The sequence below is a fragment of the Mixophyes fleayi genome, chromosome 5 (genome assembly GCF_038048845.1).
Source record: "Mixophyes fleayi isolate aMixFle1 chromosome 5, aMixFle1.hap1, whole genome shotgun sequence".
NCBI classification, from domain to species: domain Eukaryota; kingdom Metazoa; phylum Chordata; class Amphibia; order Anura; family Limnodynastidae; genus Mixophyes; species Mixophyes fleayi.
In genome coordinates, this window is record NC_134406.1 from 104,357,588 (window position 1) to 104,384,999 (window position 27,412).

General features: G+C 37.8%; 1 protein-coding gene across 6 annotated transcripts in view; it reads right to left on the reverse strand.

Moving 5' to 3' along the window:
* IKZF1 (IKAROS family zinc finger 1) overlaps positions 1-27,412 on the reverse strand; it is an 83,344-nt gene that overhangs the window by 12,191 nt on the left and 43,741 nt on the right. For 4 of the 6 annotated variants that reach the window (XM_075212647.1, XM_075212646.1, XM_075212645.1 and 1 more), the window contains one exon: positions 5,302-5,562. In XM_075212647.1, coding sequence (XP_075068748.1) covers positions 5,302-5,562 — 261 coding nt within the window. Of the gene's footprint in view, positions 1-5,301; positions 5,563-6,538; positions 6,602-27,412 lie in introns of all 6 variants that reach the window. The other 2 variants (XM_075212650.1, XM_075212648.1) reach the window with 2 other exon arrangements.

Consider the following 27,412-nt stretch of genomic DNA (forward strand, 5'->3'; position numbering starts at 1 on the left):
TGAGTATGGCAATTCAAGAGTGTTTTGCGAAGGGGTTGGCCACCACCACCAATTTTCAGAAGCACTAGACATGCCCCAGGGGCTTAGCCGTATCAACTGTAATGTGCTCATGTCCTTATCATGATGCAGTGAAGCCCCCTTTTCAGAGGGGTCGTGTCTATGTCCCGATATATGTTGTTTAATTGTTGGGAGGTATGAAAGTGTATTTTATATGGACTAATGTTATAGACATATCATGCTTTTAATGTTTATCTGATTACATTTATTGTGGCAGATTTCACAATGTTTGTATTCTATGTATTAGACAACCTGAAATTGTTTACTGTTTTGCTATATATTAATTTTACCAGTAAATATTGCATTGCTGGTCACATAGTTGCAGTTTGTCTCTGTGCCTGTCACAAGGAAGCCATACTTTTTCAAAATCTGTATAGATACCATACAACCTATACCTGCAAGTCGTTTTGGTAATACCAAACATTTGGTAATATTAGGCTACTTTACTGAGATCCCAACATTGTTTTTTTGATTAGTTAAGACAAAATACATTAACAAAATGGCTGTCTATTGTAATGCTTCTGAGTCACAAAAGGTGGTCTGTACAAATTGGGAAGAACCTGATAATGCTACGGATTATTTCATGCACCTGTGACTGAGACTGAAATGACTATATAGAAATTAAGGAAAACAAGCCCTATTTGTTGATGGGATCGGTGTTGGAGAAATCCCAAGAGCCATCATGGTAACTCCTATCATTGTCACTCATACAAGTTCTCAAGGTGATTCTGGACCTTTCAGCTGCTTGAGGTGAAGCTGAAGTGTAAAATGGCAAAGACCTCAGTGACTATACCAGTGATTTGTTCTAGTGATTATGCCTGAGCTGTTTTCATTGATTATGCAAGCATAGCAACCATTGGTTATATTCACTATACAAACATTGTACTCCATTGTTTATACAAGTATCATCTTCCACTTGTTATATCACACACACTGCCTTCATTGTTTATATTAGCACTGTCTCACCTGATTATATCAGCACCACCCCACTGAATACCAGTAATATCACCATCAATTATGCCATCATTGCCGTCAATGACTATACTAGGAAGGGGCAACAGTTTTTCTACCAGCACTGAATTGATTGAGTATAACAGCATTACCCCCTGTTCTTCATTGATTATACCAGATTACTACCATTAATTACAATAGCACTGTTCTTCATTAATTATTTCAGTACTGTCCCCTATTGGTCACGCCTTAACTGTAATTCAATATACAGGCACTTCACCCTTCATTGTAGTAGTACTGTTCTCCCAGCGATTACACCGCCAATGTCCCCTTTGCCCATCCTCTTCTGCCAGCTCCCAGCAGGACTCCCATCTCTGTACCTCTGTCTCTTGCTGTCATTGACAGTTCTTGGCGTGCATCATACACTGACCACAGGGGGAAACGCAGAGTAGTCATGTGACACACAGAAATATCACAATACAGCTCTTTCTGCAGTCTCTATATGAGTAACACTGTGGCTCACAGCAAGAATAGAGGAGGCACTGGGGAGACATGAGAATGCTGTGCATGTGACTGACACTACAGTCATTGCTATAGCCATCAATAGATGTACATTCACTATTACATTATTTTGCCTACCCCAGGTTTAGGGAAGAGATTTAATCAGCCTTTGAAAGAAAACCTATGGCAGGTTTATTAATTGCTTTAAGGTACATAAAACCACACACCCAAACAAACCATTCTATGAATTCTAAATGAAAGAACTTTTCACAAACAATTTTTTTCCTAAATGTACATACACAGGGTTTCAAGCGTGAAACTACCAAGGCACATCACAAAATCCTCACTGGAGGAGCCTGGCGCACCTAGATTTCCACCAAAGTACATCGGCTTACAGAGCAAAATGGTGGCAAGATTTCAATTTGTAGAGTGAGAGTTAATTTATTTAAATGAAATAAATGTATGGAGAGAACACATTTTTAGGGGTGTTCAATTTTCACTCCTTAACAGGACTTTTTTTTTGCACCACCTCTTAGCTGATCTATTGATGAGCTGATGGAGATGTAATGTAAGGGTGGCTCTGAAGTAGTAGGAGCAGGGGCGGATTGCTTAAAAAGCCCTATTGGTCGTGTGGTCCTACCCCCTGGTGTAGCTGGATAACACTATAAACAAGCTGAATATTCCAGGGTTGTTATTCTGCTATGCTGAAACCGGGAAAAACTGCTTCAGTGTGCAGTTCCTGGGGCTCAGAGCACCGGGCCACTTAGACATGACCTATCCCCAATTAAGCCCCTAGGTAAGAGTTTGGTCTTGTGATGCAATATTTACACTGTTTGCACAGAGCAATGGTCTTGTCAAAAACCAAAATGTTCATCTATGCTCAAATTCTTAGTACATAAAGATTTCATGCATGTAATTTGCCTCTGATTGGAAGCACTACGAGGCTGATGTAAGTGAGAGCTTCTGATTTAGATTTGGGCAGTAAAGTAAGGCAGCTGAAAAATCAAAGTAACAGCAAAAAATATTGTACTAGCTTTGGGAAGTGTTGCTAAGAGCCCTGCTCCTCCTGTCATATGTCCAATGCCCACCTGGCCAGTGAAATTCACTGACATATTGTCCCAGCTATGGTGATATCTCCAGATTAAGGTCTGTTCAAGGAAGAGAGCAAATTGCAACAAAAACTTACATTCCTATATGTTTAAACAATTTAAATAGACAGTACACCAGCAAAATATACTGAATGTTTTTTAAACAACCAACAAACGATTGCAAGCAAACAAAAAACTGACAGAAGAAGCCACCATAAACTTTTCAGGGTGAAACATGCAAGAGGGTTACAGGTGACTTTATATTAGAGAATGTATAAGTGGAATTCACAAATTTATTACATGTGTTAATTTACTGATATATTCAGTAAAATTATTCTTTAATAATAAAAAATAAACATTTTAGCATTTCACCGCAAATAATTAATAATCCACAAAACAGTATAAATAATTCAAATGATAAATAAGAAAACATGTAAGACTTCTTTAGGAAGAGACATTTGAGAATTCCACTCAAAGGGGCAAATTTAATAAAATAGCCAACCAACCAAATATCAGCTTTCATTAGTTTGATGATACTAGACTGCTAAAAACTGATATCTCATTGGTTACTCATGAGTTACAGCAGATCATTGCTCTCTGTACCATGTTATTAAATAAATCCCAATGTGTTTACTTTGGAAAATTGCATTTTAGTTAAAAACATATAACGATTGCAGTAATATTCGTTTTAGTTATGCTTCACGTCTCAGTGATGGTGGTTCTAATATATGTGCCTGAATCTTGTCTTTTAACTAAGTGCTGAAGATTGTATGTATATAAACATCTGCATCTATCAGTGTGGGACAGCTCACAAATGTCAGTTACTGAACCATTATACAAAATCGGATGTAGCTGTTCACATGCTATAAGTAATACATTTCAAAATATAGCTAATGGCTATTTTCAAAATTGTTAATGTAACCAGCCGTATAACAGTAAAGTAACATTTTTGTCTACAGGTACATGTAATGGCTACTCAGAACATTTCCAGATAACCAGCAACATCTGTATACCATAGCGCCATATTATCTATAAAGCAATGCTCAATATGAAGGCGCTATATAAATAATTGTTAATAAATAATACCAATGGTATACCAGCGTTGGGGGTTGTCTGAGATTTCAGCTACAAAAGTTAAAAAAAGGTTAGGCTGTTCAGTGGAATGTAAGGGTAACACTGAGTGATGTATTTTACTTTCATGATTCCTATATCTGAACATTCAAATTTTCCTGACCCTGATTACTTTCATGTGTTATGCCGCCCTAATAATCTGCTGCCTGAAACCGCTGCCTCAGTTTGGCTTATTATAGGCACACCCCTGAGCTATGCTTTTGTACTTGTAAACATAAATCACGTTTCATGGGTACATGGAGATTTCCAAAAAGTAATACATTGTATACAGTTGTATTAATTAAATATGTAATTTGTTTTATGTGCTATAATCTGTGTAAGGCCCCACAACACATACACAATGTAATATACTTAGCCCCAAAACAGCAGTGGCATGGACAATAGTGTAAATTATGTCAGAAGATCAAAATCTATTTCTTAATTTCTGAACCTAATAACTACTCGTATTTGGTAATTCAATAAGATTATATTTTTTATAATACAATCAGCCTCAGTGGTAAGAGATATGATTTATTTTCAGTTTTGGCTCAGGTAACAGCAGACTTATTATGTATTAACCTATTAAAGACTGTGCAAAATGGAAATCTACATTATTCCAAGGGCACATTTTCTGAAATTGTTACATGAAAGAACATGGTGTATACAAGTATATAATAATAAAACATAAAATGTTTTAAATAGTTGTTGTTGTTGTTGTTGTTAAATCTGTAGTAACAATATGTCTGCCATTCCTTTACAAATGATCCAAGAAGTGACAGTTTGCATACAATGCAAGCAATTTAAAAATATTGGTTTTTTTTTTCACTCTGGCTAGAGATTAAAATGAAAATATATGGTTTTACTTAAAATGCGCTTTTCCAAGTACTAAGCACTTTGTCAAAAACAGTTGTAGATACTGTCTCTTTAAGATATGACCTAATCACCTACATACCGTGAAAGCAGATGTTCTTCTGAGGGCAGAATACTTTTGAGAATGCAACCTTTCAATTCACTAGGAAATAGTTACTAAAGCAGGAGTCAATGGGGGATTTATAAAAACTGGAGCAAAACTGCATTAGAAAAAAATGAAAGCTACAATCTGATATAGGTTTTAGCACATATTTTGCACTTCTACCTGTACAATTTTTATGAATGTCCCGCGATATCTATGGGTGACAGACTGCAAGTTTTGTGTTATATGCCAAACTGTTGGCCTATTACAGTCACAGTGCATTGCCAAATTACTATTGGAAAATAGTATAATAAAAAATAATTATTAAAAAAATGCCACATGTTTAATGATTGCCCCCCCACACACACACACTTGGACTGCATTCTAAATGTAGTGGCATGTGCATCCCCCCTAGTGTTATGATGCATCACACATATTAAACAGCCAGGAGATACTGTTTTTTCCTCATCTACATGAAAAAGTCTTGTCAGTGCCTATGTCACAGCTGTTTTAGGATAGTATAACTTACACTGTATAAGTGGCCAACTGTCTCATATAAAGCCACATTGTTCACTGCACTTGTAGCATGCCATGACGCATCACTTTTTCGGCCTTTAAAGAAAGAACTATGCCAGGCCTTACCAGTGTGGCTTCTTTTGTGTACCATGAGCACATTTGGGCCGATGCATATTATCCCACAGATATCACATTTTAGTTTTCCGTTAGGAAGTCGAATACCTCCAACTCCTGTCAAGGCTTTGGTGCCTTGTCCGTTCAGTGAGCCGTTCATTTTCTCCCCCCCAGCATCAAGCATTCGTAAATCTTCTGCACATTCTTCTCCATTCATTTCACAGGCACGTCCATTCTCCTCATCGCTGTGAGTCTCTACTTTTATGTTGCCAGCTGGAAGAGACAAGATAGGGTATGCATCATTTTAAAGTTAATAATCCAAATCAGTACCTACTAAATTTTGGATTAAGGATTATATTAGCGGTTTCCAAAGCACACCGTCCAGACTTCAATGGACTTGCAAACAGGCCAAGTATATAGATAAATACAACATGTCCTACAATCACATCTGGAACAACACTTGGAAAGAGCGTGAAAATGAAAGTTGCATAATATACACATTATAGATGATGGATTTGCCTAATACACATTGTATAACTATGAAGCAAGTGGATTATGGAAACATGAAGTTCCTAAACCAGTATAAAAATCTGAAGGCAAAAAAAGTGAACGTGAACTCATCATTAATGTCAAATGAGATGTACATGTCAATAACTTTTACATTTGATTACTTGTATGAACTTGTGTTAACTACAGTAACTTTTATAGGGGAGGAGTAGGGGGTGAAAGTTCACTTCCAGATGATGACTTTAAACTATGGCTTGTAGATGGCCTTTTGAAAATTGCATTAAATGCATTTCTTTTTCTTTTGTAGCTTCCTTCTGTGCTTTTATGTTTGTATTTAACCAAGCACAGTTGTTTCTTGTCAATGTCCTGGAACACAACACAAAGCTGCCCTACATACACAACTGTGTTCAAGGAAAATTAAAATGTACAACTCTGTCTGATGCTACAGACTCAAGAGGAAGCCAAAGAGAAAGCAATGTGTTTTAGTAAAAGTTGCAAGAGGGTATATACAAGGCAATAATTTAATGTAATCTTAAAGTGACATTGAGAGAGCTGCATAAATAATAAAAACAACATACATGCAAAGTATCCATTTCTAAAAAAATATAAATGCAAAAATGAGCATGGTTTTCTGGCAGAGCATGCAGAACATTACCACATCCTACAACATGCCACAAACACTTACTAAATATGAAACATGGCATGCTTAGAAAATGCCACGGTGCAATAAGAACATACTTACGGGAAGAAAAACTTTTGAAAATAATAGCTTGTAAATCCCTAAAACGCTCAGCCTCACGTACAGCTGCAATAAAGAAGGCAAACAGGAAGCTGGGTTGAACACGCCGATGTTAAGATTTCATTGAAGTGGTGATACTGTTTGTTACAGTTAGAATGCCCTCAAATTGAGGTGTATAAGACAAAAGGCTGCAATAGCTAATATATCATGATACATTTAGCTGATGGATGTTATCATAGCATGAATTAGTTATTACAATGCTTTTCCATTGGTACAGCGCTAAGCTAGGTAACCAGGGAAACACATATCATTCTGTCTTTTGTCACACCATGAACAAGTGCATCTCACTTTTTTATCATTTGAATAAAGGGAAGTTTGTCTGACCTTATGTTTAGCATAAAACATTATCTTTATACAAAGTTGCAAAGCAGATTTGGGTTTTATGGGTATGTGAATGGACAAATGTACATTAGAATGGTAGTGCGTGGCAGTGTTTGGCCTGCAGGAGTAGTACAAAGAATGTGAATTTACATAATAGATAATGAGGAACAGTAATACACAATACCAGTTATTGCTCTAAATTGCTCTCATGCTTCATAAGGTGATTCATTGGTTGTACACCACAATAATAATAATACCAAATGTAATGATTTTATATACATTTAAGTCACGATAAACAGGTCTGTCTTAAACTAAACAAAGAAATCACTAAACAAAGGAATCCCTTTACATATTAACATTAGTACAATGTATTAATAAATCCATATATGTCTTAGTTTTACATGCCCCATCTTGGTGTTTCATCCACCATAACTTACCAGCTGCCCTATCTATCTAGTGACTTGCCAGAGTAGTCCATCTGGCAGTCAGCAAGACTGATACAAGACTTGTCTGGCTTTAACTTTCCTACCAATTTAGAATAGCATTCATTCCTCCATAAGCTATACTTCTCTCAATAACTTGAAATGCAGCATACTTTTAAAATGATTGCAGAACATGCCCACCCATTGCTTCTTTAGTTTCCATTATTCGAGGAAGCAATAAACAGGAAAACACTGTTTTCAACTCCTCCTGTTTGCCACTTCCTGGTTCCTCTATAGGGTTAATACAAAAATAAAATGGAACAAGAATGTACATAAATGAAAACAGAATAGCATAGCATAAGTGCAAAGGGTGCAAAACATGCACAATGAAGCTAACTGAATGAGACTGTGCAACACCACTGTAAATTACCCAATTTACTTGAGATTATGTTGCACTAAAGTTTAATGCGGCACTGCATATTGATCACATGGCCAAATTGTATTAAAACAAATGTCAGTGTTCTTTGAGGCTTTATGTCCTCGAAAAATGTACTTTCACTTTTGTACACAACACTGCATTCACTGATACAGAAAACTGATGATTCTTCCAGGCTTTTATCCTGCAAGATCCTAGCTGGGCAGGGAGCTTCAGTAGGGGCTATGATAAGCTATCTCCCATGGGACAAACAGTCAGTATGACCGCACCCAGGCAGACGATGAACTAAGATTTCCTTGAAAAACACGATGCTTGTGTAACTAAGCATATGATTATAATCCCACTTAGATATGAATGACACCACAGAAACTATGCTCACTCCAATTCGCCTGAATCTGGATGCCAAATTTGCAAATCTCAATTTACATCGCCCAGTTTTTAAAAGTCATATGCTTTTGTGGAGTATAAATGGCAGTGTGTCCTTCCGCAAAGTTAGAAATGCCTTTAAAGATGCCCACTCTTCATTTGTACATGTTTGGGAGATTTCAGTCTGTGCTTTTCAAATACAATTCGACTGGTAGCCCTGGTGCACAGTCAGACAATACCCATGGGCAGGAAAGTGTTTCACTAGCAAAAATGGAGAGTTATAGTAACTCAAGCTTCTTCTGCCAATATTACATCAGATCATAATCAGGTGGATGTACTTTAGAGCAATTCAGATATGCTTCCATAAACTTTTGTCCATAAATCCCAGAATTGGGTGACTCATCAGCATGTTTTACAAAAAACATCTGCATTTTTCCCCATCAAAATTTTTTTTTTTGTATTGATAATATATTTTTCCTTCATGTAATAATGGAATTCAGCTCCAGGGAGATCTGCAGATGAATTTCATTAGTGTATTTACTAAAACTGACATGAACACACTGCTGTATGAATGACTGGACAGTTTTTGTAAGCGTTTCTTGGTAATATGCAAGCATATGTGGACTCCCTTCAATGTAAATATTTGCCCCTTTTCCACTCGTAGAGTTTTATCAAATACATTGATTGATATCACAATGTGTACTGTGTACTTCTATACCTGTATAGACATTGGCACTAACGACAAGTACAAAAACAAACTGTGTTTGGGCTAGTACACTTAACAAACACACTGTATGCAGGTGTATTGCATATGCGTATTTGTACACCTATATAGCTAATGGCACTAATGACTGTAAAGAAATAGTATTTTGTGTGGGTCATTGAAGCTCATTCATGAAGCATACATGGGGCCTGATTCATCATGGCACGTATACTGAGCGCAACCCACGTTTAATATTATACGTATTTAGGCTTTTTGTACTCCCGAATTCATCAAGGCACGAATGTCAAGATACATGTGCTTTTAAAATCGGGGGCAGGTTTGCTGTGCTCTACTACACAACCAATACCTATGTGAAATATAAACTCCAAATGAATGCACAGGAAAATAAAAAAACATCTTGAACTAATGTCACCTGTTAATAATAAGTAATGATAAAACGTTTTTTTTTTTTAAAAGTGTTTCCCCCTCCCATGAAATACATTTATAAGAATGTTGTTATTGTCTACTGAACATAAGTATGACAGCAAAACAAGTACCTTTAAGATGGCAAGAGTTGGATTCGGACATGACTGCGTGCCCTTGAGTTTGCAAAACGCCCCTTCCCTGCCCTGTTCACTCCCCGAAATCCCAGGCTGTAATAAGTGTCCTTTGCGTAGGAAGACAGAACGAACAGGACTGTGTTCACGTGCGTGTCTCCCGGTTCTGGACATGCCTTTAAGATGGCAAGAGTTGGATTCGGACATGACTGCGTGCCCTTGAGTTTGGCACGACCCTACTGTAAATTCACTACTGCAAAACGCCCCTTCCCTGCCCTGTTCACTCCTCGAAATCCTAGGCTGTAATAAGTGTCCTTTGCGTATGAAAACAGAGCGGAAAGGGCTGCGTTCATGTGCGTATCTCCCGGTTATGGACATGCGCAGAGTGATTTTGCGGACAATACGCTCAAAATCTTCAGATACGTGTCTTGATCAATAAGGCTCATGATGCGCCCCACAAAACACCATGATTGTGTCCCTGTGCCCTTGAACGGTTCGTTGTAGCGCAGTTTCTGCTGTCGGGAGATGCCTCTGTAAACTAAAAGTGCGTCAAAGCGTGCATAGAGGTGAAAAGATGTGCAGAGATGCACTGCGTAAATGTAACATCAAAGTCCAACACCCTACTACTTTAGTAGCAGCCCTTTTAATAAGATAAACTTCTCTAGATTATCTACTAAGATCATCTTCTAAGATACTGCTTAGTGTATCCTAACCCAATTCCCCTCCTCAGCCTATATAAACTTCTATTACGCAAATGCCGTAATCCTTCTCCGCAAAGCTATATACCTCGGCGGCAATCTAGCACTCTTGGAAAAATCACTGCAAATGGTTCAAGTTGGTTTTGCATTGCTAATTGGACAATTTTCACATTGATCTCCAGTGTGAGATCACAAAGAATGGCCTGTGTCTAGATAGCTAATCGCTGTAATGACAAGTACAGTAAACTATTGGGCAGTTTGTTGTAGTGAATATATAAAATGTGTGAGAAAATAAATGGGAAAAGATAAATTAGTCAAGAAATGTTTAAATACTGTGTACACAACTATGTAGCAAATGCAGTGCACACACATTTACAGTATGGGCTACTAATTACCGGTAGTCACAGTTGGGCTAACACTTACTAGTCACAGTCATAGGAGTTTTCTCTTAATGCAATCCAAGAAGAATGAGGAGCTGATGCAGAGTTGCGCCCTGAATCGCATCCGCAATTGCGTTCATTAACAAAGCCACAATTGCGACCATATGCAAAGTGGCACCTATATTAAGATGCGCCCTGGCCTGGTTTACCTCACATACACTTATGTCCCACTTGCTCCCATGTTTGTAACCATTTATTTTATTTGCAACAAAAGTATTAGCTATTAAGCATCAATAAAACTGCTTAACATCTCTAATACAGTAGATACAACACATGCCCGAGCAACAAAGAAAGTACCAGTCAGCGTTAGCACAGCATTTGCAAACAGCCACTCAAAGGGCGCTTATCTTGTGCTAGGGACTGTCATCATCATTATCCATTATTTGCACCCCTGCCTCTGAACCCCCCCAAATAATACGGCTTTCTCAGGAGTATATGTACCTTTGTCCAGGTCAGCATCTGTTCGAAAGTGCGCAAACACAACCTTACAGTATTCATTAGAACACCCTTGCTGTATATGTTAGAACGCCTCTCTCCTGCCTATCCAGGCACAATCCAGGCACAAGCAGGTATAAATGGCAGCATCACGCAAGCCTGCATGGTTCATATGTGTGCACCCATTTTTCTGGGCATGTACAGAGTGATTTCATATAAGATACGCTATACAAACTGGTGTAGTGCTCACTCTGCATCAGCTCCTGAGTATCCAAAGTACACCTACAAAGAATAAAAATGGGGTATGGAGGGGTTATGTTAGGGGCGTGACCATGTTACAATGTGAGTGATTATGCTGCCATGGGCGTTTTCATAGTGGTTCTGAAGTGCTAGGATGCTCTTAAATCCCCTCCCCCAAAACACGCTTGAATTGTCATTCACATCAGTTGTACCTGCCTCCAAAAACTGCATATCGGTAACTTACTGTGTGCAATAAAGCAGTATACATTCAGGTAATAAGAAGCATTCCCGCTTTGCCCATTTATAATATTTTGTTTCATTTAAATACATGTTATTTATTATTGTTAAACTGTGAAATGTATATGTAGACAATATAATCAACAATTAAGTCTACTTGCATGATAAATGCAGTTACTCAAGTGTTGCAAAATCCAGCACTCTCCTTGCTTATGTAGTTTCCACTTCCTCACGCTGTCCTAAGATATTCCTATTTTCAAAATAGTTCTGTCTGAACAAGAACCGTAAAAGAGAAGTGTATATTTCTGGTTAAATGCAGGGAATAGGGGAACAATAATTTTTTCTGCTGCTGTTCCATCCTCCACAGGCTTAGATGGAGAATCTAGTTATAATGAGTATGATTTACAATCAGATACAACAGACTTCATTCATCATCATCAGTTATTTATATAGCACCACTAATTCCGCAGCGCTGTACAGAGAACTCATTCACATCAGTCCCTGCCCCATTGGAGCTTACAGTCTAAATTAACTAACATACACACACAGACAGAGAGACTAAGGGCAATTTAGATAGTAGCCATTTAACCTACCAGTGTTTTTGGAGTGTGGGAGCAAACTGGAGCACACCCACACAAACACAAACACAGGGAGAACATACAAACTCCACACAGATAAGGTCATGGTCAGGAACTCATGACCCCAATGCTCTAAGGCAGAAGTGCTAACCACTAGGTCACTGTGCTGCCCTCCATTCTCCTAGATCAGTTAGTAATTCAAACCTTTATCATCTAAACCTCTTTTTTCAAAACGTTACCCTTAGCCTACAACAATTAATTTGGGCCACATGCCCAGCAATCCTCCCGCTCAGCCAGAGAGGAATATGACAAGATCATTGTTCAATTTGGACATTCAAGTGGATGGCCAAATTGGATGTGGTTTTATTACAGCATTAATGAGGCTTGTTAGTGTAGTTGGAACATAACACACAAGATAACAATGGTCATGTTCTGACCACACTTACCAACATGCCTGATACGAATATAATTGATTTTAATTGGAAAAATCTTGGGCATCAACCTCATTTTGGAGTCATAAGCTGTGATATCATGTACATTGCCCGATATCGCTACAGATATCGAATCATGTGGCACTGGCTTAACACTACTCTTCTATCATTCTGAATTTGTCTCATGCTTAAGAAATACCTACTTGTTAAAACACTTTAATTTTCTGTTTAAACATAAACCAGCTGATGCCCAGGGCATTAACAGCATTACTGAGCACTGGACATCTTTCATCCATGTGGATATATATGTAGTCGGTCAACAAAACAAACACTTCTGGTCTTTCAATTAATACATCTCATTCAAATTGTAAAACCTCACCTTATTTTTTAATGTATTTTACTTTATTTTATCATGGTAACGTTTACTCTGACTCCATGAGGGTGCCCATACACAGGACACGATTTACAATTGTTCACCAAAAGTTTCCCATTTATTGTCAATGGTTAACAAAGAGACAACTTCTCTTCTCTAGTTATCATTTAATTAGTGCATTCTGCAAAACGATAGCTAGAATTTGATTGGTTGCTATAGGCAACATCTCCACTATTTCAAACCCGCAGCTTGATAAATTTACCCCCGGTCTCTTACCATGAAAGTTTACATTAAAATTGAACAGTTAGGAAATTCTGCTTGTCTGTACTCGGAAATCAATAGAAAATAAATCTCTATGAGGCACTCAGGTGAGCTGGCAGATAATATACAGCACATGTCTTCAGGAGGAACTCGCTGGAAACTGTATTTGGTAATATTTTGTAAAAGAATATTTGGTCAAATTCATTCATTTTTATTAGTGTAATTTGCACTAGACTGATGAAAGATTACATTATACTGTATTGTTATATGTTACATCATATATTCAATTTGAACCAGGTAATTAATGAACTGTGCGTAGCTTAAATTCACTTTTTTTAGTGCAAAGTTATGTCTGCATGTCAGCCTTATCGCTTTGTTTCTACCCTTCTGCTTCTGACATCTAGTATAACCTATTATTTCACCCTTTGGACTGTCTGCTCAGTAAGGCTGAGTACACACTACAGTGTTTTCAGCCAATTACACGATAAACAACCGTTCGGTCCGATATCACATTAGATATCACTGCAACGATGAACGTGACACTTACAAACACATAAAGAAACTTGTGGGATATAGACATGTCACAGTTCTCTACTTTCAGTATCACTCTATACACCAACATTTCTTTATACAGGAGCACATACACATAAGCACAAAAAATGCGTAGGCATACATCCGTATAAATATTACTTTCTAGTGTAAGCTGAGTACAGTAAGGGTATCTTTACATAATTGCGACATAAATAAACGTGGATAAGTGTCTAGTATGCTTTTTAGGAGGCATATCTTTTGCGGGTACTGGGAGGTTTGGTGCAACGATAAGCAGTGATGATGATGATGACGATCAGCAACCCTATTTAGCAGCTTCTGATTGGCTGTTTGCATATTGACTTCTCCAACTATATATATTGTGACAAAGGGAGTGATATGCCATAGGCCTCTTAGAGTTGAATTAGTTATTCAGCTGACAGTCTGCAGGTAAAGGCTCCAGACAAGGTTACACACATGTACAGCAGTGCATCTAGGTTAAGGTATGCAGTTGTATGACATGTGTGACCATGTAAAAGCATAAAGTGTGTGGTTTAACTTACATGCTTTGAAAATGGTTTTCCACAGCTAACAGCAAAGCTGACAAGGTTTGTCTGCAGTGAAGAGCAATCACGGAACAACTGTAGAGAACTCCCTTTTTAAAGGATCACCTGTCCATCAAGCTAAGGATGTGGGAGTAGACTCAAGTATAAAAACTTGTACTGTGCTGCTATGCATTGTGACCGATGCTAAACAGTGACCGGTGACCAGACAGTAAAAGTCTGTCTACTCAGTCATAGGTTGCCTGGTGTCATCCTGACGAAGTGTATGCTGTTTATTGTGATTGAACAATAAAAGTACTATTTATACAACAAGAAGTTATCCGTGTGTGCATCACCAAGAGGGTACCAGTGTCACAATATATTATATCAAGTCGTAGTCATCTATTTCCATTACATAACTGCCAATTACATTTGGACTACTGCAAGAAAGAACGGTTCAATTTGATTTCTAAAGGGATGTGGAGGTATTTATATTTAGTTACATTTTTTATTAATGTATTAATAACTGTCAAGACAATATTCTCTCTTGTGTATAAGACACTTCATTACATGTTTATATTGTGTACAAATAGAGTAAAGTGACTTTAGTAGTTTAGCAATTGTTTACTAACAGTGTGAAGCCACATCCCTATCTTTTTATTAAGCGTAAGTATACACACTAGCCAAACATGTCTATTTTAACTCTCTTGTTAATTTACTAAACAGTAAACCCCAGTATCTGTTTTTTACCTTTAATGCTATACTCCACCTGCTTTCCAACCACTACAAAACCAAGAATGATGCAATAAGAAATTACATTTCTTCACATATTTCAAGCCCCCACCTGCAAACTCCCACTTCACCACAATTATTCCTTTCCTCTTTCACTCCTGTAACAAGTAAGGAAATTGCCAAACTATTTATCTTAACACTTAACTAACTGTCCTCTTGACCCTGTTCTTTCTGAACTTATTTTGTTTTACCCTTACTAATAAAAACTTTAACCCATCTATTTAATCTCTGTTTTTCCACTGGTTCATGGACCTCATCCCTAAAGCATGCACTACTAACCATGGCACCACATGTAACCTACTTACCATTTTGCTACTCCCCCTTATGTCTGTAGAGACTGCTATGTAACAGTTTTACCATTTCTCTCTAAAAGTAGCCTACTTCACAATCTGTTTTTCACCTGATTACTTCAGTGAAACCAGTCTTACTAAATGACCAAGACCGAAGGCAGTAATTCTTTATTAAAATGCCTGGTTATTGTTTCAGATTTTAGCAGCTTCCCACACAATTGGTCACTATCAATCTCATCTGGTCTCTGTAAATAAGCTCTCCTCATTTTCTTGTTATATTTACAGGTTCTGGCTGCTAGTGCTCTGCATGCTCCCGCAGCCGTGGGCATACAGGTGCTTGTAGGTCTACAAGTACTAGTTCCAGCAGTTAAAGGCTGCAAGGGCTTGTTGGCCCTTGCAGATCCACAAATTAACTTACTGATTCCAACTCTTTAAACCATTATACTGGCATCCACTACCCAGGAGCACCAGGAGGGGACCCACTGCTATCCTGCACTGAGTTGGCTTGCCCTAGAGAATTCTAATCCATGCAAACAAGGCATGATCTGGTATCACATTATGACAAGGGGCTCCAAATTGCTCTTATAGTGTGACCAGCGGAGCCTGGCATCGTCTGCGGTTGGTTGCCACTTTGGCAGGGGGACCCCACACTTGTTGCCTCCTTGCACTAATGGTAACCAACCCAGATATAGCTGTTTTTAAATGTATTTATTTATTTGCTAGCAAAGATACATGCTGATGATACTAAGCTCTTTGGTAGTCGCAAATAATGTCACAACTGTAAGTGGCTAGCTGCCTGACCAGCCTCTCCAGGTGAAGGGGCTGCAAGTGCAATTTACGTGTAACTCAAAATTATGATTTATTTTACTCCACATTCACAGAATGTGAGCAATATAGATTTTAAGTCCAATTCTAAATCAGGTCCTGAGTGTCTCCCATAATCATGTATCTTCTGCTTCCAATTTCTCTTGCGCTAACTCAAGACTCTTTCTCCTCTAGTTACCACCTAATCATACCTCATTGGTTTACCTCCAGGACTACCCCATTACTAATGATACTCAGATTTTTTTTTTTCTCTCTAGCTATTGGTTACATATCTAAATAAATTTGGTTCTATTTATCAAATCGAATGCTTTTGTGTATAATTTACCATCTAAAATATTGGCGAACAAGTGTCCTGACTCTGTTTCCAGCAGTGTGCATAACGCCAAACATATATACCGGGCACACAATTACTCTGATCTGACGGATAACTACAAGAATACCCATGCACAAAAGCAAAAGCAAAAGTGTTTTCCAGAACAAAAACAGGACAGTGGTAAATGGTGAAGGTCATGGTTGCCAGCAGCCAGGGCCACCATCAGGGGGATATGGCTGGTACAGATGTAAGGGGCCTGGACAGACTTCTCTGTCTGTCCGGACCCCCTGGACTGTACGGGCCCCTTAGTCTTAGTCGAACTGGCCCCCTTTGACTCCACGATATGGTGGCTCCCAGACACTGACAGGCTGTCGTCATCACTGTGTGTTGTGCTCCCAGTCTATCAGTGACCGGGAGCCACCGCATGACTTGAAGAAGGTAAGGTGATGGTATGGGGGAAAGGGGGACACTTACTTTGATTGGGGAGGGGAATATCCTGTGATGAGGGAGAGGTATGTACTGTGATGAGGGAAAGGGAGCATGTTCTGTGATGAGGGAGAGCAGAAATGTATGGCGAAGAGGGAGGGTGCATGTATGGGGTTACAGTTATGCGTAATATGTCAGAGCTTTATAAATAAAGGAAAATAATATATGCCATGTTCACTGCCGAGGGATAATCTTCGACTGATTTCTATTTGAAACATGTTTAAACACTGACCAAATCCTGATATTGTGATTGACCTAACACCTCTAACATTGCCAAATGTGACCAGGATTATTATATGACACCTTGACTCTTGTAACTCTGGACTTCCGTTAGTCACTGCACAGGCTCTCTTTATGGTTCGGGATAATCTTAATTATATATATGTATATATATATATATATATATATATATATATATATATATCTATATATGTATATGCATATCTATAGATAGTATATATATGTATATATATATATATATATATATATATATATATATCTATATATGTATATGTATATCTATAGATAGTATATATATGTATATATATATATATATATATATATATATATATATATATATATATATATATATTTATCCCAGCTATGTTGCTAACCATCTCTCTGTAACGTCTCTCTCATTTACCTACAGGAATTCACCAGGGCGGCCTCTCTTCTCGGGAACTCACTGAACTAACCCATCAGACTTTTGATCGGTTTGTCATCCTTTAAGAGGTGGTTTACAATGTGTGTTTATAGAGATACTTCCTGTCCTCTTCATCTACTGTGATCTTTCCAAACAACACACTTTAAACCAGTCATCCCCTTACACATTACATGTTCTACATGATCATCTCTCATTTCTACGCTACATTTAGATTGTATGTTCTCCAAGGGAGGCATATACTAACCTTTGTTTTCAGTTGCACATAAATAAAATGTACATTATTAATTGTAAATACTGGCTGATACTGCTGTAATAATATTTTTTAAAAAACAGCAGTAACAACTATAATAAACTATATTACACGGAAGAACTCCTGGCATGTATTGACACATTTATCTGCTCCTGTTGAATGATATCCAACTGAAAAACATCCATTTATTTTCAGTTAAACAAATTATACCTGGAAAAACAAAAGTACAAATAGGAATAAGAAATGAAGTGCCTTGTATCTAATAACATGCACTGCTTCCCTTCCCCTGACAAGAACAAGAAACTTTGAAACTCTGTGGTTTACATGCTGTCCTGTAACTGGATTTCCACATCACTGGCCTATTGTATAAACAGATGAAGAGGAACAAGCACAAATAATGAAATATAGGATACAGGAAAAAGAGGAAGCTGAAGTCACTTAGGCTGCCCAACTGAAATGTAGGGTTAAGGAGAAGTGACAGAAAAGGAAGCACACATAAGGAATAGCTTTAGTGTTTTTTTTTTTTTATAGGATATCTGCTTCTATTTTGTTTTGCTTTACTCTTTTCACATAGTTACTAAGGTTGAAAAAAGTTCATAAATCCTAGACCATTGTTGATACAGAAAAATCCGAAACAAACCCCCTCTGCAACAGTTGCCAATGTATTAACATTATTAAATATTCCCTCCTGACCCTAAAAATGGCCATCAGGTACTTGCTCTGGAACAAGAACTCCAATAATATCCAATACAAATTATAACTACTGTACCTTAATTGTAACGTGCAATTTCTTTCTTATATTATTGAATCCTGCTGATCTGTATTAACTTACTCTAAGTGGAGAAATATTGGACAAAATGTCAAATATAATGCAACCCACATAAATAAACATATTTCCAATGGGTACACACACATCTGTCCAACAGAACTGCAGAAAATGCAGTCAGCCCATTCTGCACAGAAACATGGATAGACCTGAGCGGATGAATATAATGTTCTACATGTTTTATATAATGTTCTTCATTGCTCTGCGATAGATACTGTGAGGTATTAGACTTTGCACCTAATCTGAAAATATATATTTTGTTTTGCAGGACAGCATATTTAACAGATAGGAAAGGAATGTAGGTTGTAAGTATTTAATGATATTGTTGTTTTCACTGACCCTTCACCAGAGCTTTTCAGTTCCTCAGCTGATTATCTGGCCAAACACCCGTAAACCGACCGTTTGACCTGATATCACAGTAGTGTGTACACTTACACGATGACCGACAGTTGTTCCAAAGCACCGATTGTCGGTTCATTTGGTTGGTCAGTAAAACTAATAATCTCGCTCCAATTACCTTTAGATCCTGCAGTGTGCATGCACCCATGGTCACGATCTCCATAGAGTTTACAGAGTCATGATCTTTTCAGCCGATGCCGGCAATAAACATTAGCTGCTGTCCCGGTGAATAAATTTAGAGAGTGTTGTAGGTGGTATAATTCATCCGTTTGTTCTGAGACTGAATATTTCAGCGGTTAACGAATGAATGAATATTTTTCTGTCATTCTCTAAACGACTAGAGGATCAGACAAAGAGCACAGATCTGAAAGTAGACCATGAATAGTGTGTACGCATGTATAGCCCGACTGACTGGACCTTCAAATAACAGATTGGTCGGAAAATTCTGTAGTGTGTACCTAGCCTTAATAAGAGATGCCCTGAATATAAAATCTTAAATATTTATTTTAAACAAGTCAGAGATAGTCCAGCAGAGCTCAAGTTCCAGGCCTTTTAAGGGTTACTACAGGGCAGTGATAAAAAGTTACTGTGCTACTGTACTATGACTGTCAGACTTCCGTACTGTTGAGTATTGTATCACATGAGTATCCACACAGAAATGTGGTCACAGATCCCATCCCAAAACATAAAGATGTTACTTGAGCCATAGTAAAAAGGAAGCAGTGCAGTTAAAATGTGACAGGACTGAGTGCATGGACACATTTCACGAAGTGAAACTCCAGTTCTTCCTATTACCATCATGTTTCCAGAGTGACTTACGCCAGCTGTAGTCTAGGACACCTGTAAATACAGTTTCTAAGGGAAATACCTGTGTGTTAAACACCATAAGGCATATTTAATAGAGTGAAGCCAATTGCACAAATGTGTTTTTATTTATACCAGCTGAATATTATGTTCGATTAGTGCAAGTTAGAGAACTAAAACAAATGATTCAATGTTTTTCATAGGAATACAATCTTACTGACCCCTTTATAATCATCATGAGCAGGAACTCAGCAGTGTACTACACTTGGAATCTGAGGCAAGGATTAACATGATAATAACTAATAGCAACCATTTAGGGGCAGGAACTGGTACTGAATCATTCAACACCTATCATATTAAGTCCCACCTCCACACCTGGTGCTATTAATCACATCAAACTTGCCCATCCTCTGGACTGTCCGGAAGACTCCCAAATTCTGGGTAGGTCTCCTGGACTCCTGGGGGAACGGGCTATTCTCCATCATCCTGCTCACTTCCTAGTGGAGTTGGCGAACTGGAGGCCTCCATGATGTCATTTGTCATGAATTGAGTCATTTTAACCCCCCCTGCAGTGACTCGCATCATTTTAGCTCCGCCCCCTCTGCCGTAGGAATCAAAATAAAAAGTTGGCAAATATGAATTACATTGTTATCAATCCCGACCTCTGTTCAGCAAGAGTAATACATTGCCAAAATCTCCAATGCAGTGTTCCCAACCTTCCTACAATTTCAAACAATCTATCAGATGATAGATTGATTTTAAAAAAAAAAAAAAAAAAAAAAAAAGGATAATGCACATTTGACAGTGCAGAAAATAGCTTTTGTCGGGATTTTAGTAAAGACCCATGTTATTTTTGAACAGCTGAATGATTCTTGCCTTTTAGAATTGTGAAAATCACTGCATAAATTAATCATAACCAAAATAAACAAAAATGGTATTTTTTCAGTTTAAAAAAAAATATTTTCAGGTATGTTAAAAGTCGAGCTGGTTCTTAAAGCTGCACTAAAACCTACTGAAAAGTTATTACTAACGTGCTTCCCCCTATAGCCAGAGCCCCCTTTTTCCTGATCTTGAGTCCCTTTTTTCCAGAGCATGGTGTGTATGAGTGGGAGTAACAGCAATTATTATTTTTTTTTTTTAAAGCAAGCACTTCATATTTTAGGGCTCATACAGACAAGCAGTTTCACTGGTATTAAATGAAATGTAAGCAAATAGGAAAGATCAACAAATCTCTATGCTGCCTTATCCACCTTCCCCAGGTTTTCTAATGTTTGAAACTCTATGCTTATCTAGAAAATGCTCATCTGGATAAAGCAAAACAATTGATTTACCTCCAGGAGGCTGTAATTTTAGAAAATAACAATTCTTAAAGGCACATACAACTTAATTCTTTTTTTGTTTTTCTCTTTGTAATTGTCCAATGTAAATTTTACAAGATGAATATATAAAAGGTCATGTTGCATGGATTTTCCTAGCTTCTATAAAGATACTACTAAGTCAGCCTGCAGCATGTAGCTTGTCACAGTGCCATATTCTTTTGTCCCTGTTCCTGCTTTGTCGAAGGAGTTCTCCTGTATTCTCCTCAGTTCTCACGGTAAACAAACCAATGCCGATGGCCACTACAGTTGTACCCTAAGCTTCAAAAATGAAAAACAGTTTACGCAAATTTAATTTTCAACATGGTATGCATATTATTAAAACTTTCTTCATTACCTCACTACTTCTTCAACTCTCCTAAAATAACACTTCCTTCCCATCAGATCTTGTTCAGCAAAACTGCTACTTCTCCATAGTTATAATTACTTACATTTTCACAAGCTATATGGCAGTCCTCACAAGAAAATGGGGAAGGGTACTTAGGAAAGTGAATAATTCTTTCACATATGTAAGCCAGAATAATATATTCTCATTCCAACAATTACAAATTGTTCATGAACACTTACTGTAAATGTTTAAAAGTATTGGGTCAACTGCACTCCCTCAAATCATGCAGGCATATAAGGAGGGAATTGGGGGAGGGATTCCGCACTCCCCGAGAAGCAGATATGAAAAAAGAGTATCTACTTAGGGGCGATGAGTGGGGTTTGTATGAAGGTATCACAGAGAAATATATAAAATAAACCAACGTTTATTCATAATGCAAATGTATATGCTAATAAGTTCTGGCCAGAACGTAAATAATCCACATCAAAATAGAATGAATAAAAACCGTATGGATATATATGCAATGGGCAACCACAGTGAATACAACACAAAGCGTAGGTATGGACACTGGTAGCAGTGGTAATCCAACAGGTCCCTATAAGTGCTAAACAATCTGCCGACTTGTTAGTAGAAAAAGTCGATAGGCATGGTCTCATTCCAGTGAGTATAAACAGTGAGAAGCGGAGTCAATCAGAGTCAAAATCTTGCTCCCATGATTGTAGCACACTAAGTATATGGAGACAAACGGATCTGTGACTTACATACTGTAAATGCTCTAATTGTGCAATTTAAAGATATATCAAAATAGTGTAAGCATAATTTTCCACATACAGTTACTTTATATTTATTTTAACTGTACATCACTGAAATGCATACCACCTAACATTTACAATCCCGAAAGCGTAACAATATAAGCAACGCCCTGTTCTGCACAAACTCCACCCATAAATGGGCAAATTTGGGTAAACCTCCACCAACCTTTCTGTTAAGCCCCACCACTTTTGCGATCCATGAATCGGAATATCCAACCAAAATCAGGACAATTGGGAGGTATGGTAATAGCTTCCATTATTTTTCATGTTTACTGGGTTAGCAGGAACAACCGTAGAATGCAAACCAAGCAGTTTGCACATAGTCAGCCACTTCCAAAATGCTATACGCTCATTGACAGTGTCGGCACTGGAAATGGTAATCAGAGAATGATCCTGCAGACGGACTATATATTAACTGTCTTGGCCTGTGCATACAGTGACAATATGAACAGACAAGAAAACTGTTACTGCAAATGTTTTAACTTCCACGTGATTACAGCAAGGTAACACAAATCATTTTATGTGAATGATACTTACATTAGGTAGATAATTACTATTTAGAGTTTCATAAAGGTGCGCATATCCTTTACAGAGGATGTCCATGTTTGAACAGCCCCCATCTCTCTTCCCTAGAGAAGTGGGCGAGACGCAATTCTCAGCAATCATGTCATGATGGCACTGCCCAAAGCTGCGCAATGCCTTTATTTTAAAATGCCAGGGAAAGGATTTGGAAGAGACTCTTCCAAGGCCAATTAAGATACAAGTTCACCATTTGTGTAGTTTTAGACATAAGGGATCATTTTCTTAATTCAACCATCTGCCTAGTTCCTATAGTTGGTTATATTTAAGTCATAAAGTACTGCTCCTTTTTCCTGTAAATACCATCTATGATGTATAAATATTGGACCAAACCACTGCATTATCAACCCAACATTAATGGTTTTCAACTATAAATAGAAAAAAAATCTTGGCAAACAAAAGCATCTTCAATTATCAAATAAGCAACAATATTACAAAAGGTACCTCTAAACACTGCTCCCCATAGGGGAACTGCTAATAGCCATAGGATAAAAGTAAAAGAACAAAAGCGCAGAAAATAGGTACAATAGAATTTAAAAAATGCAAATATTACCTAGAGAGTTGTAAAAATATGTTAAATATCACAGGATCGGTCGGTCTTAGAAATTTACTGAATATAGTATGTAATACTAATATGTATAAATATTAATATATATGTAAAACACTTGTGTAGCAGACCGGCTTATTAATATATCTGATGTTATGACAGTTACAGAAGATTCGTAATGCAGCTCACTTTTATCCAGTATATCTTTGTGTCTTAGGATAGTACTAATAGTAATAAAGTAATAATGAAGTAGGAGTGTAAAGAAATGCTTAATAATTCTTAATATTGTCAGCACACTAAATTCTACACTTATGCCACTTGATCATGGACAATCAACAGCACATATATGTCCATAAGCCAATCTGATATTTGCCGTCGTCACAAAGAGTAGAAGAATTCCAGTCACTTTGGTAGCAGGTAGTCATTTAAAGCTGTCCCATTATTTGTGCAGTGTATGTCAACATTGACACCATCCTTAGCACTCCGCTCGTAAGTAATTTAGGGTCCAGGAACAAAATAACATATCCTTCAAAGTCTTTCAAGTATAGTGGACAAGCTAAAGTAGGAAGCTGGTAGATAAGTTAAAGAGCCTGGGTAGGGGCCTCTTATGGCAAATGGTAATGAATAGTCAGCTTTCTACCCTGTTCCCATACAGCATATGCAGAGACTTTTAGGTTGTGTACTTCAGAGCCTATTTGTAAGCATTTAGCACAATGCTAAATGCTTACAAATAGGCTAGGGCCTAGATCCGGGCATTTTGTTTATATGGCTCAGGTTCAGTGCTATATTGTTGCCTGCTTTGGAATTCCTGTTTGAATAAAAGACAAAGAGGCACAGCTAATGTGACATAGTTAGTGGTAGAAGTGGGTGTATGGAAAAGTAAATGTAATTTAATAGTTTTACAATGAAAGCAATAGGAGAAGTGGCGGAATGGCATACCAACATATACCAACTAGTCAGTTGCCTGAATATAAAGTGAAGGATTTGCTTTCTTTAGTACATTATACATTGACTCACTTTATTACAGTATGCATTAAAAACATACTTAACACTTTTTTCTCTTTCCCTTCTGGAGATTTGGGGGGGGGGGGGGAATGTGAAGAGTGAGGACGGAGGGGGACAGGTGCAGAGAAGTGCTCCATTGAGACTCCTACTGAAGTGGGCAGGATGTGGGAGAATGGCCTCCTCTCCCGGGAGTACAGGAGATCTACCCGGAATTCGGGAGACTCTCGGACATTCCGGAAGAGTGGCCAAAGAAAAATGACTGTGAGAAAAGTTGAAATTTACCTTCAGGAACACGTTTAATGAAAGAATGTTGTTCGTTACTAAACTTCATTATTGTATTATATTAAATTAGTAGCAAGAGGCTTTAATTTTGGTTTTATCATTTCCAGGATTTATTAGTGGTCTGTCATTAATGCAGTGAGATCACTAGGGTTTTGGGGTAAATTTCCAATGACGCTGTTGTGCTGAAAAATGAGCTTAAAATCGGCAATGCAAAAAATTATACCAGTTTTAGCATGGTGGGTGGGATGGTGGGTCAGTTGGCCAAATGTCTTTTAGACAACAAAGTCAATATGTTGTCTTTCAAAACATATCTACTATCTCACAACATGTTATTTATTTATTAAGACATATAGTTTTGCAATACTTTAGGAAAAACATTTGACTTAGGGCTATGTATATTCTAGGTCTACAGGATGTAGCATTTATTATACATCTCTCCCTTTGTACACAATCCTTTGTACTGCATTTTACATTAATTCCCAGGGACACTCTGCTGCTGAGATGGAGGATCGCAGCACATTATATACAATACTGCCACAGGTGGAGCTTGGTGATCTACAATCTCCATAGTGATATATTTATTGAACCCGGTTGTAGTAACATTTTTTAGTGTTTATATTACTTTTCTTCATTATATGTAATTCTATTAAATTTTATTATCCCAAATAATAAGAACAAAACTGATGAAAACTGTTTCCACTATCCAAAATAAGATGTTATGTAGTGTTTTAAGTTTGTGGTGCATAGTTTCTCAGCATTGAGAAATAGGACCATTGCAGTTTCCTAGGCAAATCTTTAAAACCTGGGACTGCTCTTGAATTTTGGACAGTTGGCAGCTATGCTAATGTTTCATCTTGTTTTCTGTCTTTCTCAAAAAGCAAACTGAAGATCCTGCTTGTCTTACAAGAAAATATAAGATTTGATAAAACAGAGAGATTTCGCATGCAAAAAAACACCCAAAAAACCACAGACTTCTCAGGAAGTGCGTGAGCAAAGTCTTATATTGGTGACGGGTCCAAAGGTAGGATATAAACACAGGGAAACTTTAGGACTGAGAACTGCAGATGTTTGGCTTAACAACCATTTTCTTGATACTTAAAACACACCTAGCATGCTTTTGCACCCACAAATTTGACACACTGCATACTAATAAAAAGCCACAGAGCTTGCAGCTTCCTTTTCCTTCTACGTCTTACAAACTTTTTCAGTGTTCATTTTTGCCCATTCAGTGCTATGGCCGAGTAGGACTTGTCCTTAGCACACAAGGTATTCGAAGAAGTTACAAGTATACTTATCTGTGTCCTACAACTAACTCCTAAATAATGGGAGTCCCCTCTTTCAAATGATATGGCATTTTAGACTTTAGTAGTCACTGTTTGGTGATCACATATGATCACCAGACATTAAGGAGCCAAAGATTTAATGCACAAATCTCTCCCACACTGGCACCTAGAGACTCAAAGGCATCTGTGTTTGAAAGAGAGCAGTCACATCTATCAAATAATGTGCCCCTTAGTAGTTTTTTTCAGGTGATCACCAGGCAATAACACCATACACTAAAGAAAGTATTGAGAAATCCTGTGAAGGAGGTTATTATAATGTCCACATCTCCCCCATCCTGCATTCAATACATTCAAATGTACACTCAAATCAAGCAGTAGGCTGTCTAGTTTCCAAAATGGTATGACTTGTTGGGCTACCGATATTGTTCCTACAAATTTTATGCATTTAGTACAAAATTGTGCAAAATAGCCAACAATAAACTTTATTACTTTTAAGTGCAGATTTTATTATAAAAAAACTAGAAACGTACTTGTTGCTGTTTTGGAAAGGTAGATTGATGCAAAAAGAAGAACCACAAAGTATTTCTTGGTGGTGTTTAGAAAAAAAAATATGCATATTTTCTTTTAGTTCACCATCTTGCAATTTCATTAAAAAACATTTTTTGGCCATTTGCGGTAGTTTTTTTTTGCTTTTACATGATGTATAAGCTAAACTAATTGCATTTTCTGAAGTAACGCACAAATAACTTACTGATAATGATGTTAAAATGTGACCAGCCCAAAAAGTTCCAAAATAGGCTCAGCAGCGAAGAGTTTTGAATGGCACTCAGGCAGATTTTGCTGGTGCCATGCTACAGGAATGGAGTACAGGCAAGGAACATGCATGCAAATATTTATGAACCTTCATCCAAAAACAACATTTCATAATGTGGGACAGGATAGTTTAAACAAAATCTTTGCAGTGGCGCATGCAGGGGGGGTTTCTGAGTCTCCAGAACCCCCCCCCCCCCCTGCGCTAAATAAAAATGGCCACTATAGCTGCACTGTCCTATACAGCAGCCGCGGCGCTGTCAAAGAAGCGTCCACGGCGGTGCTGTAATGGACAGCGCTGCCTAAACGGAGCTGCTGCGCATGCGCGTAGCTCTCGCGCCCTCGCTCTGTGCTCCCCTGCTAAGGGGTACAGAAGGTGCATTTAGACTCAAATTTTACATGTACTCAGGAGGTGCTGGTAATGGAGAACCTATGCTTTCAATAGCATGACCTTTGCGCCTCTCTGGCACACTTTATACAGGAATGCAAATATTTAGCTGCATTTAGACCAATGTAATAAACAAACATTCAAACACACAGAAGTGACACATATAATAAACATAATGCAGATGTCCACT